The sequence below is a fragment of the Trachypithecus francoisi genome, unplaced genomic scaffold (assembly GCF_009764315.1).
Source record: "Trachypithecus francoisi isolate TF-2019V2 unplaced genomic scaffold, Tfra_2.0 Contig01461, whole genome shotgun sequence".
NCBI lineage: Eukaryota > Metazoa > Chordata > Mammalia > Primates > Cercopithecidae > Trachypithecus > Trachypithecus francoisi.
Genome location: NW_022681433.1, coordinates 3,901,621 through 3,920,109, shown reverse-complemented (window position 1 = coordinate 3,920,109; position 18,489 = coordinate 3,901,621). Strand labels below are relative to the sequence as shown.

The 18,489-nt window shown below is 42.1% G+C and overlaps 1 protein-coding gene across 1 annotated transcript in view; it reads right to left on the bottom strand.

Annotated features, from left to right (window-relative positions):
- The window catches only part of LHFPL6 (LHFPL tetraspan subfamily member 6), a 263,948-nt gene extending 255,697 nt beyond the window's left edge, over positions 1–8,251 (bottom strand). The window contains exons 1-2 of the mRNA XM_033234557.1: positions 7,916–8,251; positions 5,866–6,424 (exon numbers count right to left, since the gene is read on the bottom strand). Coding sequence (XP_033090448.1) covers positions 5,866–6,250 — 385 coding nt within the window. The 5' untranslated portion in view covers positions 6,251–6,424; positions 7,916–8,251. The remainder of the gene's footprint in view (positions 1–5,865; positions 6,425–7,915) is intronic.
- Positions 8,252–18,489: the final 10,238 nt, after the last annotated feature.

The window sequence follows — 18,489 nt, the reverse complement described above, 5'->3', positions numbered from 1 at the left end:
TTTGGTGCTCACTGTCAGCTGCCTGCAGTGTATCTTCCTTTCTTTCATTTTTTTTTTTTTTTTTTGAGACAGAGTCTTGCTCTGTCACCCAGGCTGCAGTGGCACAATCTTGGCTCACTGCAACCTCGGCCTCCTGGGTTCAAGCGATTTTTATGCCTCAGCCTCCAGATTAGCTGGAACTACAGGCACATGCCACCACATCTGACTAATTTTCATATTTTTAGTGGAGCTAGGGTTTCGTCATGTTGGGCAGGCTGGTCTCGAGCTCCTGGCCTCAGGTGATCCGCCTGCCTTGGCCTCCCAAAGTGCTGGGATTATAGGCATGAGCCACTGCGCCTGGCGTGCATCTCCCTTTCACTCCTTCCTGGCTGGCAAAGCCCCACTCCCACTGTTTCACCACGTAGGCCTCCATCTCAAGCTCGCTCCTCTATATAATAATCGGTGTTGGTGGTTGTGATGAAAGGCATGGTCTGTGGCCCTAGAAAAGTATGACCACTGAGCAAGAGTTTATCATCTTCTTCCCCAAAGATGCTGAAGACCAGGAGATCTTTTCATTGGTTAAAGCTGATTTAAGTGCCATTCTACCTTGCTGGAGAAATTCAGAAGGACTGGCTCCTAGGGTGCCCTTCTGGCCTAATCATTCTATATTTCCAAGATGTACACGACTGTACAGAGTTGGCCAAGGGCTGTCCAGGACCATCCCTATGGTCTACAGTATGGTATTCATATCTTTCAATTAACAATTTCTTACTGAAAATCCACTGCATGCAAAGCTCAGAAGTTGTATTAAGGTCTCATTTTGAATTCTTCATATATAGAATCTTGTGTCTGGTATAAAAAATGATAAATAAAAGGAAATGTTATGTGTAATACATATTATAACATATATGTATGTATGCATATATATAACATGTATTAAGAGAGAATTCCATACAATTTGTTGTGACAAGAACTAAGAGAAATGGAACAAGAATGTGCTAAATCAGTACCAAACTACAGAGGTAGACTCCCTTTATAGTTCAATTTTAGAGAGGTTTATAGCAGATTATGACACAACGACACTTTAACTCAGTTCTGAAAGTAAGCCATCTACCAGAAATCTCATTTTCTTAAATAGGAAATGGTTAACTTAGAACCTGGTTTTCAAGGTGTGGTGTCTGAACCAGCAGCAGCAGCATCACCTGAGAACGTGTTAGACGTGCAAACTATCAGGTACCCCACCAAATCTACTGATTTAGAAATTCTGCAATCCGTGGTTTAAAAGGTCCCGCAGGTGATTCTTATGCATACTAGAGTTTAAAAACTGCTGGCTTAAAACTCAAAACAACTCACCTGGACCTTCTATCATAGGTTACAGTGAGCCAAATAAAACAAGAGTAGTTATTATCGTAATCTATAAGGCATCATTAAAAAAAAAAGAAAAAAAGACCCCTGCCTGCTTCCCTAAGTGGCCTAAGAAGAAGTCCCTACATTTCTTTAAATTAGAGCAACTGTTTTCAGTTAAGACATGGTCACAGAAAGCCACTATGCCCATTAATATGCCAACACTCATTATTTAGCTTATTACTCAGCTGTCACGTGGCGGAGAGTTTGGATATAAAGAAGAGCATAGCATGGCACGTCAAGCAAGGGAAGGAGAGTCCCAAGCAGTCTCGCTCAAGCCATGAAACACACGTCCAGGTGGAACTCCACAGTAGGGAGACTCTGAAAAGGCAATGATACTTTCAGAACACAGAGCAAGGGATGCTCAAAGAAATATTCTGACATCGTCACCGTCTTCAGGAGCACTTAACTATCAATTAGTTGAGATGATCTCCTCCAGCTTCTTAGAACAAAACAGTGTCTAAGCTGGAAAGGTAATGGTTTGCTGCTGGTTAGCACTCCACACGCATTTCATATGTATATACGACAAATGATCAAACTAAACATGGAATAATATAAATCTGGGACTCTCTTTGGTACTTCCTCATTACTGCACCAGCAGTTTCTTAAGATGAAATGTACACATTCAGATTCTGACATTTGGAAGCACCACCTGACAGAACTTATAAATACACTTAATATGCCTTTACAATGTTCTTACATGTATCATTTACAGGGCATGTAAATCTTACTAACAGGTGCATCAAAAAGTTTGATATTCATTTTTTAAAATTCTGTTAAAGTCCTTAATGACGAAAACGGTATTTGAAAGCACAAAATTTTATATTCACCAATCAAAAACATTAAAGCCTCTATTTTCTCCTAGCATCCTTACCACACTATATACATGGTAACATTTTTATTTTATGTTGTATTTCCCACAGCCTCTCTACATGCCTTTTAAAAACTCAGTTGAGGGTAACTCAACCCACATGGGTTCTTTAAAGTTAGGACATAAACATACCTTATAATATGAAATGGAGATGGTGGCAATTCAAGTTTCTGTACAGATTACCACAGGAAAAGTGATAGTCATTGCCCCTTGAGGTGTTCCTACTATAGGTAAAAAAAAATCCATATATGGCAGCCCCATTTTACATTGCTCTATCAGTTGACAGCTGACATTTTAACCTCTAACCAACCATAGCAAGAAGATTCAGAATTAAGTTTGACATTTTGTCCTTTAACTTGTTCCAAAGCACTGCAGGGGTTTTACTGCCTGATGTTACACCATATGTGCAAACTCTAGACACAGCAGGCAGGGTTAAGCAGGATGCCTCTGTATTTTGCCATTCTCCTGCTTCCTGTTGTTTTTGGAGCAGCCTAACTTTAGCTAAACATAACCCTCCTGGGCATATCATTTGTAGCAGGAGAATCTGCCTCATAGCAAAGTTCCTTGTATGTTGATTACATTTCTTTTTTTTTTTTTTTGAGACGGAGTCTCGCTCTGCCGCCCAGGCTGGAGTGCTGTGGCCGGATCTCAGCTCACTGCAAGCTCCGCCTCCCGGGTTCACGCCATTCTCCTGCCTCAGCCTCCCGAGTAGCTGGGACTACAGGCGCCCGCCACCTCGCCCGGCTAATTTTTTTGTATTTTTTTAGTAGAGACGGGGTTTCACCGTGTTAGCCAGGATGGTCTCGATCTCCTGACCTCGTGATCCACCCGTCTCGGCCTCCCAAAGTGCTGGGATTACAGGCTTGAGCCACCGCGCCCGGCCGTTGATTACATTTCTGAAACATGGCAGTCTATGAGATTGATAGAACTCACTGGTTTGGCATCCTGCCGAGTCTTTATGAAACCCAACCCATCATAGGAAAAATGTATTAAACTAAAATTTCTTACTGCGTAAGTTTTCGTGAATAAAAACCTAAACTATTATGAAAAACCTACCTAGGGAATTCTTTTCAAAGTTTTTTTTTTTTGGTCATCTAGTCTCCCATTAAGTAACAGTGATAAACAGGGATTCTTTAAAACCTTTTCCATGTTTCAAGTTATTTTTTAATTCTAAATGTACTGTTATCTTTGGTAATGGTATGTTTACTTGTACCCTTGAGAGACGAGATTCTGTAAAACCCTCTTAGATTTTACATCCAGAATTATTTTTGCCAGTATAAGAAATACTTTTGAGAAATGAGAGAATACCAGTCTCGCTCTGTCACCCAGGCTGGAGTGCAGTGGCACGATCTCGGCTTACTGCAAGCGCCGCCTCCCAGGTTCACACCATTCTCTTGCCTCAGCCTCCCAAGTAGCTGGGACTACAGGCACCCGCCACCACGCCCAGCTAATTTTTTTGTATTTTTAGTAGAGACGGGGTTTCACCATGTTAGCCAAGATGGTCTCGATCTCCCGACCTCATGATCCACCCATCTCGGCCTCCCAAAGTGCTGGGATTACAGGCATGAGCCATCGCGCCAGGCCTGCTGCTGCTAACAAATTATACTCTTAGCTTAATGTCAGTAACTCCTACCAAGCCAGAGTTCATGAAAAGTACACACAAAGAAAAAAACACGGTTCTTTAAAAATATATATAATTTCCCCAATTGTCTGTCCCCTTTGGTATTCTGTAAAGTAGAACATTTAGCTCTATATAATTCAAAAAAAAATCTATACACAGCATAGAGAGGGAACCATAAATCTCATGGGTCTCAGATTCACTTCCTGTTGCCTTCCTTCATTACACGTTTAAAGATAATCAATAAAAACTGATTTCTCTTTGTAAGCATTTTCCTGTTCTGCCAGAAATAATAGCAGGCCCTGCCCTAAAATGAAGGAAAAATGGAAAGTAATATTTACCATAAGAGGAGAAAATGAAACTGCCTAAGCATTTTTCCTGAGCCAAGTGAAACACAAACAGCAGACCAAGTTTATTCTTACAGAAAAATATTTTAAATACTCTTGGCATTAATTCTATTCTTAATAGAATTAAATTTGAAATACTTAATTTTAAATACTCCTGGCATTAATTCTATTCTTAAAATCTATTCTTAAAATTGGTAAGTTTTCAAACTCTGAATTTACATTTCCACTTTCCACAGCAACTTCTTCAGGTTTCCTAACAGTTTTAACAACATACCTGTGTAAATATCTATATCACATGCAAGACTTTTGTCAGTGTTAAACATTGAAGATGTAAAGAGAGGACAGGTAGGTCCCCCACACTGCCTCCAGGGAGGGACTAAGATGCAAAACCAATGGGAAAAAAACCAAATGAGAACAAAGTTACATTAGTAAGGAAAGAATGGACAGTTCTATCTCCCTTCAAAACAAAACTTTCTATCTCATTTCAAAACACGAAACGTCGCCACTTGCATTTGCAGCACAAGAATTAAACATTACTTAAAATGTTACTTAGTTTTATATTAAATCATCTGAAATAATCCATTGGGGTTCTCTAATACGGGAGACTATCTCACAACTATTCATTTTTAATTTGTTTTTCTTCTTCAGGATTCTTCACAAAAGACTGTAAGAGAACACCAAATGGGAGAGTAACAGACCTTTACTTTGTAAGGAAGTTCCAAATACATTGTATCAGTTTTCCAGGCTTCCTGTTTCCCTTCACTCTGCACTATCTATGGAGGTTGTCATATTTCACCAGGGTTGACTGTAAATCAGACAAGTTCAGCCAGTCAGGTTGAAGAATGGAGGTGAAAAGCACAGTGGAAAATGCATAAAGTACAATTAAAACCATATGACCAGAGATATTGAAGCAATACTTGCTGGAGGAAATCCAAGTAAAAATCAAACCTTTTCTGGCGTTAGTGAAACTATCCAGTCAGTCTGGGACAAGCACACGTCGTTTGCTAAATATCCCTTTTCTTTTTTTCCACAGCAAGAGCACCCAGGAAAGTCAAGACCTAACAAGGTAATTAAGTACATAGCTATCTCTGTAGAATAGTTAAGTTCATAGTTGTTGTATAAAACTGATCTCTCATTTCAAACGGTTAACATTTATTTAGAAATAGAGTTTAAGATTGGGCAAGAGTAAATTTTGCATCCACCAAAGTGTATTAGAGGTTCATGATAACAATGTTGGATCAAAACCCTTTTCCACTTTTCTGTGAAATCTTTACCTCTGAAGACCTGAGGATTCCATGAAGACAAAGATAATCTAATTGCCTATTGTTTAACATAAAGAACAAGAAGCTATAAAATCCAAACTGTCTCCCCTACTACACTGCAAACAACCTAGATGTTACTGTTTCACATAGGTGGCACTTAGCAGGCCAGTGATGTATACGTACAGAAATGAAGAACTCTTGAAGCTGTAAAGCAATTCTGACAATAATCTTGACTTTGGCAACCTATCATCAAAGCCATTCCAAATCTATTTCTCTTGTGCATTCCAGGTGTCATTTATAATAATCTCAGTAGACAACTGAAACGTAATTTTTAATACTGCTTTGGGATTCCAGTAAACAACTCAAGCTCAGCAAGTCACTTACCCCCAAGAAACTGAATTCCTCCAGCCACTCTTCCCACTGTCCTGGAGATGAGGTCGGAAACACAGCAACCCATGAGGGCAGTAAGTGCCACCAGGAGGAGGAGGCCACAACCCAGGCCGGTCACTATGGTGCAGATCCTCCATTCTGCGCTGGGAATACCTAGGAAGGAAGCATAGCGCCCACATTCCTCCACCATCACCATCATCTGTCGACTCTCATCATGCACAGGATATGAGCACCTCCGGAAGGTACCGAAGGACACAGGCTTGCCCAGCTGTGATCCCCAGAGCCAGTAAGGCATAAAGAACCCCACGCAGGAGGTGGCAGCACAAAGAAAAGAGAGCAAAGCCCAGATTACTCCAGTACAAGTCAGGCTGGATGCCATCTTTCACCAGATAGGGCAATGAGGACCCCAAGTAAGTGTCCAGGGACTGCAGGAGTGAATGAAGACGTGAAATCACCAGGGACCCACAGATAATCCACAGTTCTGTAATGCAGAATGGATCTTCAGTCTTACTGGGCATCAGCTTTCCATCCTCTGTACTAAGGATGACAGTCCCTGGTAAAACAACAGGAAACATTAAAAATTAAAGGCATTAAAAGAAGTGACAATACTGTTTCCACTAGTCTACAATTTTCAATTGATAAACATTCAGACTTGCCTCAACACTTTAAAAGTGGGAAGAACTAATTCTCTCTATGAGCTTCTCCATAACTTGATTTTTGTCAAACCAGCTCAAAGCTTTTTCATGTCTTTATCTCCTATAAATGTTTCCAAATTAACTCTGACAGCTATTTACTTAAAGAAACGCCTGATTCGTATTTGACACGCCAATGAATTCATTCTATATATTATATCCTCACAAGTAATGTAGCATTTTCACTGGCAATAAACAATGAAAATAAAATGAACCATGCCATGGTTTCCTTTTTTTGGCTTGCAAGTTCGTGCTCATAGTTTGTTGCAACTTTTCTGTGTCCCTTTAAGGGTGCATTAACTCTCTGCATGAGCCAAACAAACTAATTAGGATAATTTTTCACAATTGCAGAGTACCATAAATTTAACAAGCATTATGGTCTGCGGAGGCGCACACAGTACAGAACTGTTATCAGACACTCTTTGTACTCATTCAGCAGCATTTGAGAATTTCTTTAGTCTTAACATCTTCTAGTGTAAAAGAATGCCTGTGTATGACTTATTTTGGGTCTGCAGTTCTGATTCATTGATTCCAACAGTTTTATTGGAATCATTTCTCCCACTGAATGATTGTCTAATCTGAACAGCAATCCATACTTCCCAGTATTCTACGTCAAACCCCAGTCATCCAAATGGTTCCAGGAACATTTACTTCCACTCCAGCCTTTCGAAAAGAGTTCCTTAACCATTTCTCACACTTTCTATAAAGAAACGAATACAGAAGCACACAGCCTCTCCACCCTAGAGTTCCACCCCCAGGACTCCTAACTCTAGCTATCAGGGTCCACAGCAAATTCCCCCCTTTCTTCACCTCGCCCCTACCCGTTTTTTCTCTAACCACCGCCCATTTTCAGTTCTGGATGTCACTCAAAACGGAGGTCCGGCTACTACTTTTTTTTTTCTAATCTTGTCAACTGCAGTCAGTGGCTGAAGTTGATCTATCTGGGCCACGAGGCTGGAGAAGACCAGCAGGGGGTGGCGTGGGGCAGGGGGCCCCCATCTCCAACTGCGGTGAGGCGCCCTCGCCAAGACAAGCCCATATTTAGCCCCCTGCCATTGCCTCACCGAGCCACTTCACCCATGGAGACACACAATGATCCCTCCATTCTAAACGGGGGCAAGAGGCATTTTCCAGCCGGCTCTGGGTGAAGGGAGGGGATAAGGATGGGAAGGCAGCACCTCCCGGAGGCAGACGCCAAGAGCGGACGCGGCTGGCAGGGAGAGCCGACGGATCCGCCGAGCTCAGGAAGTCCGGAACCCGGGAGCAGCCCAACTCCGGCTCTGGGGCAGAGAGGGAGCCCGGGAGAAAGCAGCGGAGCCCACGCCCACGGGGCAGCCAAGCGCTTTACTTACATGGCTGGAGGGCGGCGGCTCCCTTCCCTCCCGCGTCCCGGGCGCACACACAACTTGCTGTCTTTCTCGGGCGGGAACATCCACGGAAAACCAGACCGTCCTGCCCTTCTTTGCCTCTGTCCCTAACGGCCGCAGAGCTCCGGGGCCCAACCTGAAGAGCAGGAGTTGGCAGGAGGCGGAGGGTCTCCAGAAGCGGGCTGGCACCAGCAGAGACCCCCACTCCCGGCGAGTCCGCGGCGGCGGTTCTGGCGGAGCGCCGTGGCCGCGAGCGGGCGCCGGGGATCGCACGCAGAGGAGTGGATCTCCCTTTGGCAGGCGAGGCACGCACCGCCTCCTCCCCTCCGCTGCCCGGCCCTCCTCTCTCCAGTCCCCTCCCCTCGCGCCCCGGGAACTCGGCGCAGACCGACCCAGGACGCACCGGGGACGTTCCTGGAGCGCCGGGAGGGGAGTGGGGGGCGCCTCTCTGTCCGCGCGGGTCCAGACCCACCCCCGGAGGCAGCTTTCGCGGCTCCTCCCCTAGCCCCGAGCCCCCTCGCGCCCCCTCTCCCTGCGTCTCATTCAAAGCTGAGAGTGGGGAAGGCAGGCAGACCGAGAAGTATGGGAGAAAGTTGCTTGTCTTCGTGGGTGACCCCGAGGGGCCACGGAAGATGACACACTTTGCCTGTTGGCTTTTCTGGGTTTACTGTTCGGGTTTATGCTCGTTTTCCTGCCGCCGTTAGAAGCCGTAGACGGGAAGCAGGGCCTTACAGAGTGGGTAAAGTGGCCGCTTTGAGATTTGAGGAGGCTTTTGAGAAGTGGTCACTTTGGAAGGCGTTGAACGAGGCGGTTGTGGACGTGGGAATTAAAGCACAGCAGAGAGCCCAAGGCTCCTGTATGGCATGGGGGCAGCTGCCTTTCCAGAGGAGCCAGGGACAAGGCAGGGGCAGACCTCTAGCGAGCCTCTCCCAAGCGATACTCGATTTCAAAGTTCTCTCTCGTTCTCTCTCTCTCTCTCTCTCTCTCTCTCTCTCTCTCTCTCTCTCTCTCTCGCTGTTTCTCTTTCTCTCTCTCCCTCCCTCCCTCCCTCCCTTTCCCTTCACTTCCTCCCTCCCTTCTGCTCCATCCTGCCTCCTGATCAATTTTGCAATTTATTCCATCATTTGATTTCTTTTCTGCGAAACAACTGATTTTTAGTTCCCCTCTGGACTTAAGGACTTTTTCCACTTGTCATTAGCACTAACCCTTTAGAAGTTGAGAGCTAGATTCAGTAGATGACTGTGGGAGTCTCTGCTCAAGACAGTATTTTAAGAAGTATGCCATCTGGGAACAGCAGTTTTTGAAGTAGACAGTTTCCCAGATATAGTTTTTGTGAGGTGCCTTTTTAGAGGAGTTGAAAATAATAAATTGGCAGGTATATATTTCATAGCAGATTTTCAGCCTGCACTGTTTTAATTAGCCATGATGGTGTACATGTTTCCCACAACGACAGCTGGAGATATGTATTCTTTTATTATTATTTTGAAAGATCTTAAGTGATTGGTTCCAAGCCTTTTGAGGTCACAGGTCTTTTAAAAAATATGATGAAACTGATAAGCCTTTCAGAAAAAAAAAAAAATACACATACATATAAAGTTTTACCACAGTGATTCTGAAGAAGGAAAGGGATGTTTGGCAAGGTCTGAAGATAATTTTGATTATCATAACCCATGACTGGGGAGTACTACTGGCATCCAGTGGGTGAAGACCCGAGATCCCGCTAAATACAGTGCATAGGACAGTCCCCAAAATTACCTGGGCCAAAATGTCAATGATTTGAAGGAAATATTAGGTGGTTTCCTATTCCCTTAAAGTCCATTCATGAATCCCATATTCAGAATCCCCAATTTAAATGTTTTTGTTTTTGTTGTTGTTGTTTAAGTTGTTTTAACTCTTACAAATCACCAGTTACTGGGCTCAGTGACAGCATAAGAATGATTGCTTGACTTCCATTTAGGTACCACACCCTTAGTTATTACACAGAGCCTTCATACCTATATAATGTGATGATGAAAGATATGATCATCAAAGACAAAATAATAATAGTGAGAATCAGAGTCACCTCCATACAACCTGCTGGGGAAATTGCTCTCAAACACTTTCTCAAGCTTTAAGCACTTGAGCTGGCTGGAGAGATATTAATGATAATCATGGTTACTACAGATTAACTCCTTGCTGTGTGTTAGTACATTAAGGTCTCTTAATAGATTACTTATCCAGTCCTCAAATAAGAAAAGAAAAATTATGAAGAAGGAACAATTATTATTATTATTACAGCAAGGATAAGAAGTAATTTGTCCAAGAATTTACAGCTAAAAAATGATTTTTAAAAAAAATCTCATTATTTGCACTCTATTAAGCAGAGTAAATGCTGTCACAGAGATTCTGCCTAAAATGAAAAAAAAAATTATAGAAGAGGCCAAATTTTTAAAAATCTGTCAGGATACAGTATCAATTACTCATGAAAATATGATACTGGGACTCAAATTTCTAACTTAAATCAGTGAATTTAGACAAACGTGATCTTTCCAAGTCTAAGTTATCTCATTGTTAGAAAGAGATTGGAATAGATTATTTTAATTTTTTTTAAGCTCACAACTTCCGGCATCATGGTTATATGGGTACTCTCATCTTTGAGAAGGAATTTAGAGATCATCTAATCTTGTTCAAGTATGTAATTTTACAGCTGACAAAACAGAGGCTCAAAATTCTTCGAGTGTCTTACCCAAAGCCGAGACTAGAATCCACATATCTTGATTTCTCTTTCTAATTATCTTACTAAACTATAAAATCTTCTGAATTATTCCTTACGTTCTTCCATGCACACTTTGTAAGCAAAATGCATTATAATTTATTTAAGCCCCTTTGCATTAAATTGTACCTTTAAAGGACCATTAAACTACTTCACAGCCAGAAGTTCCCACATAGTAGATGCCACTTATAACACCTATTCCAGTTCTGGGTTTCCAGTATGTTTGGATAGTAGTCTCATTGAGTCACAAGATGAAATCATGTATGCGACAGTATGTGGAAAGCTATAAAGTGTTTATGACAACACTCTTGGTTGGCCACCCAATATTAATTCATAATCCCCTCTCCCTTCTCACCAGATACTCTTCTAGCCTCCCTTGAAGCAAATATAATGGTCACTTGATCCTGCTGTAGCCAATGAGTTCACTAAGGAGGTCTCTGGGGAAGATTGTATTCGCTGATAAAATAAGGAGACGTGAGAGAATAGTTCTCTCACCATCATGACTGTCTTCGGGCACATTCTTGAAGGATGAGGTGTTTGGAGCTCTAGCAGCCTTCTTGTAACCGGGTGGGGGTCACAGAGACATAATCCCAGTGATCTAACATTGTAGAGTTTCTCACCTCCATTTGAATTCTTTAAAAATTATAGATTTTTAATATGGTTTAAATCACTATGAGTTGAATTTTCTCCTTTTAGTAGCTAAAAGCATTCCTAATTGATAAAGCATGGTATAGATAAGACATTTTCAATGAGAGGAAATATACATCAGTGAACATTGTGTCTCAGTGCTTGGCAACGTAGACAGATACTCCATAATCAAACAGTAATTGTGGGACTTAATGAACAAATCAATATCATTGTGATTACTATCCTTGTTCTAATGCAGCCTACAGAGTGGGTATTTAGTTTTTAAACAAATGGTATGCTATGTGAAATTAGGGAAGGAGCATAATAATGAAATATAGAGAACATAATGAAATCAATCACTTCTGACCACCGGAGAGAGATTAGAAAGGGATTTAGTCTGTCCACAATTGTTGCAAACACTACAGTTTGGCTGATATCATTTCCAACTCACTTCTTTTACATTGTTATCTCCTACAGAAGCAGTGAAAGCTAAAATCTCCATGTCCCAGCCTCCCTTGAAATTTGAGGGGTGATGTGTGGTGTTATGATATGTATTAATTTTTGTCTACAGTTCCTAGCTCCCAACACCCGTAGCCCTTGTTACAGTATTTTGTTACAGTGTTGGGTATATTAGGCCTCAGGAGCAGACCTCAAGAAACAGAACCTCTCTCACCTGCTTCTGCTCTCCTTTCACCTGCCCCAAGGCAGGGCTCTAATCTTTCCCCCTCCTTTCTGACTGTGGGTCTTAGGACCCTCACCTGAGAGGGACCCACCCCATATCCTGGGGAAAGGAATGATGACATCCTGGAGCTTTCATAAAAACCCAAGAGGGCAGGCTTGGAAGAGGGCAGGCTTGGCGCGGTGGCTCACACCTGTAATCCCAGCACTTTGAGAGGCCGAGGCGGGCAGATCACCTGAGGTCGGGAGTTCGAGATCAAGCAATTCACTCCAGCCTGGGCAACAAGAGTGAAACTCTGTCTCAAAAAAAGAAAAAAAAAACTCAAGAGGGCTGACATGGTGGCTCACACCAGTCATCTCAGCACTCTGGGAGGCCGAGGTGGGAGGATCACCTGTGGTCAGGAGTTCAAGACCAGGCTGGCCCACATGGTGAAACCCCATCTCCACTAAAAATACAAAACTTAGCTGAGCATGGTGGTGCACGCCTATAGTCCCAGCTACTCAGGAGGCTAAGGCAGGAGAATCGCTTGAGCCCAAGAGGCAGAGGTTGCAGTGAGCTGAATCGTACCACTGCACTGCAGTCTGGGCTACAGAGCCACACTCCATCTCAAAAACAAAACCAAACAAAACCAAGAGGACTGGATGTTCCTGGAGGATGGTGTGCCCCAGGAAGGCATGGAAGCTCCACACCCTTTTCCCCATACCTTGCCCTGTGCATCTCTTCATCTGTTTCCTTTTTAATATCCTTTTATAATAAACTGGTAAACAAATGTTTCCCTGAGTCCTGTGAGCTGCTCCAGGAAATTAATTGAACCCAAAGAAGGGGTCCTGTGAACCCCAACTTGAAGCCAGTTGGTCAGAAGTTCTGAAGACTGATGTGGGGGGACAGGGGCAGTCTTGGGGACTGAGGCCTCAATCTGTGGGATCTGATGCCATCTCCAGGTAGATGTTGTCAGAACTGAACTGGAGGACACCCAGCTCATGTCTGCTGCAGAGTTGATTGCTTGTTTGTTGGTGGGAAATATCCCCGTACCTTAGGATCACAGAAGTCTTCTGTGTTGATTGTTACTGTGTTGGTGTGAAAGCAGAGGAAAAACCTGGTTAGAGATTCCAGAAACATCATGTGACAGTTCCGGCCATTGAAGGGTGCTGGTACCATCACCTCCACCTCTTCCTTCTTCCAGCCCAGAGAATGGATGTGATAGGATCTCTCAGCACGGCATTCATTGTGCAGCCATGAAGTGAGAGGCTTGAGGAGGAAAGCCAGCACACGAACCATGATGGAACGAAGTGGTGAAAAGAGTCCGCTTCTTCCCTATCTGCACTAGGCTGCTTGAACTTCACTTGGGGTAAGATCAAGAACCCTTACCTGGTTAAGTCACTGTTATTACCTACTACACTATTCATACTAACTCTTCTGTTACACTCAAGAGGCCAGCACCACAACAAAGACACAGTGTGGGGACATGAAACAACCAAGAAAGAATGTTACAGGGTCGAGAGAGAATTTATGCTCAAGCAAACAGTGGCTATGGAGGCATTTATTGTCCACAGTGTGTATTGCAGAAGATGGACCCTCCTTAAAGTGTGGCAATAGAAACAGGAACAGCTATGAAAATGGCTTATAAAATGTTTATTCTTAAAGTTTCAACTTTGAGCAATTCAGAGAGACAGAAATCCTCAGCATTATAAAATAGCCTGATACAAAATGCTTCCCCTTAAATACAAACCAGCAAGAGAGAGATGCAGGCAGGTGGGAGGTCCAAATGAGAATCAGTAGCTAACAAGAGAGGCTTTAAGTAGGGGCAGGGAGGAGTGATTTTTTCCTTAACTTCTCCTGAATGTGGAGCTCATCATTTCTTTTTTGATGAAAAAAATACATGATTTGTTCCTCAACACATGCTGGGAGATATCCCAAGAAATGCTCCAGCAGCTGCAAACCTGCAATCACAGTTTTCAGTACAGATGCAGTGAACAAGGTTTAAAAAAACATAGTTGGAGATCATGGTAAGTTCCTCCATTCTGCCATTTCCTTCCTCCCTTCATTTCTTTCTTTCTTTTTTTTTCTTTTTTTTTTTTTGAGACAGAGTCTCTCTCTGTCGCCCAGGCTGGAGTGCAGAGGGGCGATCTCGGTTCACTACAAGCTCCGCCTCCCAGGTTCAAGCCATTCTCCTGACCCAGCCTCCCGAGTAGCTGGGACTATAGGCGTCCGCCACCGTGCCCGGCTAATTTTTCGTATTTTCAGTAGAGATGGGGTTTCACCGCGTTAGTCAGGATGGTTTCGATCTCCTGACCTCGTGATCCTCCTGCCTCAGCCTCCCAAAGTGCTGGAATTACACTTCCCTTCATTTCTAAATTGCCCTTTTACCTTCACAAATCCCTTCTTAAGACTAATTTAAAGGGGTATTGCTGTGATATTTTACTGCATTGAGTCCATTATATACATGGGGAAAAAATCTCAGGGGACAAGTAATCTCTCAGATTTCCTGGACTCCATATCCAGTAGTCTATGAGTGAGACAGTGTATTGCTTTTAGAATGCTAACTCTCCTATTTGTATGCATGTATTTACCATAGCTATCTCAATATCCTATTAAATCGGAGTTGCCCATTTCATTTTCGATGAACTTTCTTTCGTGTGTTTGATAGACTCAAGACACCCCCGCCCCATAGATATTGCATTTGTCTAGTTACATACAATTTCTAAACATAGTGATTTGTATGACTGAATTCCTCAGGAGCTCTCATGGAAATGAGGTAGATACCGTCTGTGACCTGCTCCTAGTGTTGCTGTCTGCATTATTCATTTAAAGTTTGCAAATTACTTTGGGCTATGAAGTGCCATATAGTTTCTATGTATTATTCTTTTATGAATTAAAGTAGCATACAAATATTAAATTAATAACTTATTTATAAGAAAAAAAGTGAAGCGTTAAATCAGATTTAACATAGCAAGTACTTCACATTAAACCATCAAAATTGAAAATGTCCGTAATACATAATATATATACTTCTGCTACGTGACCCAGTTTGCATTTTAAAGCAGTACATAATTATGTTTAATACTGAATCAGGGTCATGCTTCTGCTGCTTTTAAGTTATTTTTTTCTTCCAGGGTCAAAAATCATCTCTGTTTTTTTTCAACATTGTGACTATGCTTTTTGGTTTGTGTTTTTATTTTTCCATAATATGTAGAAAGATTAATATTATAGGTACTATAGAAAGAGATAAAAAAATTATGCATATTATTTGCCACCGATCAGTCTTAATGTCTAAGAAAATTCATGAAGATTTATTTCTACAGTATTTTAAAATCTTAAATCTCTCCAGCACCAAAATAAGATGCATTGCAAGGACCAAATGAATATACTTTTCTACATTTTAACATAATAAAATGATCCATACAGTAGAAAATCAAAATTGAAAACACTTAATTGGTATTATAATACTAAGAGGGACTTAGCAAGTTCCTCTTATATGTAATTTTCCTGAAGTAAATAATTTCATATTGTAGCCATGATAAAATGGTAGAGGGAAAAAGGCCTCTTCCCCAGGTCTCTGGTTTTCCTCAGGAAGAATTTTCCCTCAATGCACCTCTGCTCTCTCCCCTCCTCTGAGCGCCTGGGGTGATTAAAGAAGCCACAAGAAACATCTCATGTGTGCCTGGTTTGCTCTGATCTTCTCTTGTGAGCAAATCTCCCATATGGGGCAGGAGGGCCTGTGTGCTACCCAGAAGGCCTTCTTTGTTCACACTGCTGAGACTGGGACAGGTGGACAAATCTGCTGAGCTCTGGGGTTCAGTTAGCAAACCTGTTTGTCCCTCGCTAAGCTATAGCCTCCAAGTTAGCCATTTTCAGGAAGAAACGTGATATTTTGTTCTCCATCTCCCACTTTCCCCCTGCAATTAGCTCAGATTTCAGATGGGCAAGAGGAGTACTATTTATTGCCCACCCTTCAGAGACCCCAAGATGAACTAACACAAAGTGAATGTTAGGACATTCATTTAAATATCAGTGAAATATTACTGTTTATTAACCAATGTGCCAGCCACACCAGGGCTGTACTATGGAGTCATGTGGAAAAGTGGGAACTGCGAGGCAGGTGGATCACTTGAGGTCAGGAGTTCAAGACCAGCCTGGCCAACATGGTGAAACCCCATCTCTACTAAAAAAAAAAAAAAAAAAAGGCAGGTGTGGTGGTGAACACCTGTAATCCCAGCCACTCGGGAGGCTGAGGCAGGAGAATCGCTTGAAACCAGAAGGCAGAGGTTGCAGTGAGCCGAAATCACACCACTGCACTCCAACCTGGATGGTAGAGTGAGACTCCTCCTCAAAAAAAAAAAAAAAAAAAAAAAAAAAAAGAAAGAAAAGTGGGAACTAATTTTTAGCAGTTGACACTGAGTTAAATTGTCAAAGATCGCATCTTAAACACTGTACCTGGTTGACTTGCCAGTTAGAGTGAATGACTGGATAAAAAGAGATGTTACTATATTTGACTACTTTTGCCTTTGAAAGATCTATGTCTGTGTGATAAAAAGCTAAAGAGCAAGGGTGAGGTGACAAGAAGCAGAAGATACAATAAGAGTAGAGTTAAGAGTAGCATACAACATCAACCATGTCAGCATGCAGACAGCAGAGTTGGGGAAGAGGGAGAGAGAGGGAAATGAGGAGACAGAGATGGAGAGCGGGAGGGAAGAATAGAAGGAGAGGGAAAGAGAAGACTAAAATTTCATATGCTACCTTGACTTTGAGCCTAGCATGTCCCAAAGGCCTACCTTTGGGTCAACCTAACACTCTATAGTAGCTCACACTCCTATCCGGCGCAGCCCCTGCTATTCTGCATATTCCTTGGAGAAACCCTGGTCTCCTCTCTCTTAGCTGTGGGTCTCACATCTGTCTCATCCTAGAGTTATCCTATTAAATCCCAAGTGGTAACAGACTTCTTTATCTCCCAAGTAAGACCATACCAGGTAGCAATTTTCCTAAAGACTTACAGGATGACAAGGGAGGGGGATTGCAGTTAGGCACTTCATAGCAATTCACCCAAAATGGAATACTGGGCCTCCTAATCCTAGAACCCCTCCCACGGGGAATTTCACACAGGCTGCTGTCTCCTCAGGGAATTCTGCCTACTGCCAATTTGTACAGCCAGCTCCGTCCTTCTCCCTCCTTCAATGACTTCTTCTGCACCCCTAACTTTTTCTGAGCCCCTTAGCACCTCCCTCTTAGGCTGCGCTTGGAAAGGTAAGTCTCTGTTCTGTTCTCTGTATTGTTTGGCATTTCAGCATTTGCCCGGTGTCTCCCTGTTGTTCACCCTCTGGGGGTGATCATGACCAAAGTCACTGTAAGAGTTTTTCTGAGCCCCACCCCTTGCCTCAATTAAAGAACAAAATTATCTTGCTAAGGGAATTCAGATTTGTACCTTTCTGAAAAATTAGCTCAAATGTCAGTCTGCTTTTTAAAAACATAAAATAATCTTATTTAAAATATATTATTAGAAAGGTAACCTCTTTAAGAACAACACATTTTTGTCTGTTTAGCATGAATTCTATATTGCTTTAAACAGATACGTTGAGCCAAAATGTTAAAATAAGAATCCCACATAACTACTGGTCTAAGAAAAAGCATATAAAAATATACTGCTCAGCTGCCTTCAGAGAGATCTACCTTTTCCAAGAGGAGTCAGAACGGGCTTCTGACCGTCATAATCAGAATGCACTGCGTTCAGGGGTGGAAGGAACACTACATGGGGAATCAGAAACCTGAGTTCAAATTCTGAGACTGGATCTTAAACACACTAATTATGACTCAAGTATCACGTCTGTTATAACCTATTTACTCTCAACAATGTCTTTAGCTAATAAAATTATTCACTATTATATATGATCATTTGCCTGAGATGACATGAATCAGTTCCTTTATTCATATTAGTAATTGGTAGAGCTTTAATTAATGATAGTGCTTGGATTGTAATGCAATTTCCCTGAAAACTGTTAAGTACTTGTTTCTTTATACCAGGTGCCTCCTAGTGGCAGAAATGCAGCAAAAAGGAGCTTGAATCTTCAGTAAGTTTTCTTCTACGTGTAGGGATACATCTTAGATTTCAGCTTAATTTTGTATGACTTTTCTGTTAATTGATTAGTATCTCAAATGTCTCTGCTCTTAACATGTTAACCTGGGCACAGGCTTGGCTTAGTGTAGGTATATTGAAAGTGGCATTAAGCCAGGAGAAGCCCACCTTCTATCTTTGCTATCAGCTCCCTGTCACTTAATTATATTTCTTCCTTTGTCTTTGTTTTCATATATGTGGCTATTATTTCTTTCATGGTCATGATTCTCAATCAGAAATTATGTAAAGGTATTTATTTTAGAGTTTTAAGTTTTTACTTACACTGCTTTTGGTCTGAAAACATTGCAAGTCTTATTTCAACCTGGACATAAGTTAGAAAACAAATAATTATGGTGTAGCAAAGAGAGGAAAAACCTGATTTCCTTGATTCAAAG